Raw genomic sequence first — 2,691 nt, 5'->3', positions numbered from 1 at the left:
TCAAGACTGGAGCTATTGCTGATCTCGGGTCAAATATTTAGTCAGATTACAATCGGCTGACCACAGCGGTCCATTCCTCGATTTCAGTGTTGCGTCATACGCATCGCATTTCAGAATTGTTTTTTTTAAGAATGTGAACCGAAGTGCATATTATATGGTAGTAACGGTCGAAAATTTTAATTTGAACATAGTAAAAGGTCGCAGTTCGTATCACGTTTATCTGTAAGATACTCAGTGTACCTGTCAGCTGTAAACAATGTGTACTTTACACTACTAATAACTTACCCTATCTTGTAAATAACTATAATTATTCTGCTAATATGTAAACGTGGAGAATTTTAATTGTTTTTTGGTTGGTGATGCATCCGTTATACTAGCTCCTTCGACAGGATAACCTGAAGCTTGAACAGAGCTTCGGCTGCGCTCGGTCGCATAGTCGGATCTACCGATACGAATGTGTAACCAAGGTCCGTCATGGATTTTGGACCTACATCCGAAAACTCCACCGAAACCGTAGCCCATTGCTACCCTTTGCAGAAGGGTTGGACCTGTCATTTGTGGACCATGTGAGTTTTGCCTCTTTTGTTTGGCCTGAGAGTACGGAAGACTATGGGTGTCCAATTCGCTTAACACGACTGCAAACAAGAAGATATCCGCCTTATCGTCGTATTTTTCACCTGTCATCACCTCGGGAGCCATCCACAGCGATGTCCCTACTCCAGCTGTCATTGTTTTGTCAAGCCGCTCTCGCGAAATCCCGAAGTCTGTTAGCTTGGCTTCGTGCATTTCGTTCAACAGAATATTTCTCGACTTCAAGTCCCGATGGATCACTGGAGGTTCGAGAGAGTGCAAATATGTGAGAGCATGGCACACGTGCAGCGCGATAGCTGTCTTCTCGCGATCAAATCCGAGTGGACGCTGCTTTTGCTCGTAATTTGCTAACAACGATCGCAAATCTCCACCCTCCATAAATTCCAGCACTACACAGAGATCGGAGAGCGAGTCCCATGCAATACCAATGCAAGCATCAATTCGCGGGTGCTCCATCGTAGCGGTTAGTCTTGCCTCCATGAGAAAGTCGTTAACCATTTTAATGTCACGTCGTGCGCTTGGAAGCAGCATCTTGAGTGCAACTTGGTTGTCATTGTAGATCCCAGCATATACCTCACCGAAAGCACCACGACTGATGATCTTAAGAACACGGACTTGTTCGCTTGGATTCGATTGGCTGTGATGATGTCATCATCCCACAAACCAGTTTGACCTTCATCAGCTCTGGTTTGTTGTCGGCGAACGACTAGGAACCCCAGAAGCATTACGAATAGAAAAGCTACGACGCAACCAACGATAATCCCAATGATGGATGAGGTGCTCAGTCGGTCGTCACTATTAGTTGCTAAAACTCCTCCCTTTACCCAGACATTAATACTCAAATCAAGCTCAGACTCGTACCACGTACGTTGTTGGTCACCCCCTTCAACCTCGGATGCGGATACTTAGCGACATGATACAATAAATTGTGCGCCATTTTGGACATGTGTCGTCGCCCATAGTACAGGAGCTATTTACATGAAGATTGTCGAATTTCCTCCATTACCGTTATATTGGAACAATTGAGGGTCGAAAGTCTCGTCAATTTGGCCGTCCATTGACCACATTGGACCATCCTTTTCTACAAGAGTAAAGTCCCACGATTCACCCTCTGGGCTGATGGGCCATCAGTGATGGCACATGCTGCCCTGGGTTCAACGAAACTTGGATCCCACGCCGCTGTCGTCTGTTAAGTACAAAGTGGTGCCCCGTAGCTACAGTTGCTAATCAGTGGGGTATTATCGAGCGGACCATTCGAAAGTGGATAAAGAAGCAAGAATAATTAGCGTTGTTAGAGCCTAGACATCCAGGGACAAACCCATGACTTCCGCCAGAAGCAGAGCGTCATGTATTTGAGTGTTGCTCGCCAGCTTCTTGGCCAACCCGTCGATCGATCCGTGATTCTTAAGAAAGCAAACGAGATATCATTGCTTGTTACTGGATTAAGTGTATCAAGTGAGTGGTACCCTCGTTTTGTCAGCCGCCACCCGAAGTTGACCACACGAGTGGCCCAAACACTGTCCCTAAAGCGCAATTCTGTCGTTTTCGAAGACCTGACAACACTGTTTAACACGATCGCTAAACTGGTTATTGAACTAGATTTAGACAGCACTAGATTATTCAGTATGGACGATGCGGCTTTTCAGACACGAAAAAAGAACAAAAAAGTTGTGGCAGTTCGGGTCAACTAACGTGTGATGAGCGGACCCTTCTGTCAACTTCCACCTCTCAATCGTCGCTTGTGGCAGTGCTGCAGATTATGTAGTCCCTCCTGCATACATACTTCCAGGAAAGGCTGTCCCGTTGGATATATTGCAGGGCAGTGGTGTTACGAGCGCAGCGGTAACCACCTCGTCGACCGGATTCATCAACTCCTATTTGTTCAAGAAGTGGCTAGATTTTTTTTCTACATCAGTGCCAGTTTCAGTCAAGAGGCCACTTTTGTTGGTACTAGATGGCAGTAGCTCTCACTACTCGACAGAAGTCATTGAAGCAGCGGCACGTCTAGACGTATTGCTTGTGGGAGGATGGCGTGTCGTGCTCTGCCAGACTGCCGCAGCTCTGTTGAACTTGCTTGTTGCCGCTGACGTATACGTATAC

At 46.4% G+C, this 2,691-nt stretch overlaps 1 protein-coding gene across 1 annotated transcript; it reads right to left on the bottom strand.

Moving 5' to 3' along the window:
• Positions 1–368: 368 nt before the first annotated feature.
• Positions 369–1,122, bottom strand: PPTG_11453 (TKL protein kinase; the record flags this gene model as incomplete). The annotated part of the gene is made up of 2 exons (XM_008906777.1): positions 369–442; positions 492–1,122. 2 exons carry the CDS (start codon positions 1,120–1,122, stop codon positions 369–371), a joined length of 705 nt encoding a protein of 234 aa, XP_008905025.1.
• Between the last annotated feature and the right edge of the window lie 1,569 nt (positions 1,123–2,691).

The sequence above is a fragment of the Phytophthora parasitica genome (genome assembly GCF_000247585.1).
Source record: "Phytophthora parasitica INRA-310 unplaced genomic scaffold supercont2.24, whole genome shotgun sequence".
Lineage (NCBI taxonomy): Eukaryota > Oomycota > Peronosporomycetes > Peronosporales > Peronosporaceae > Phytophthora > Phytophthora nicotianae.
This window is presented reverse-complemented; position numbering and strand designations above follow the sequence as displayed.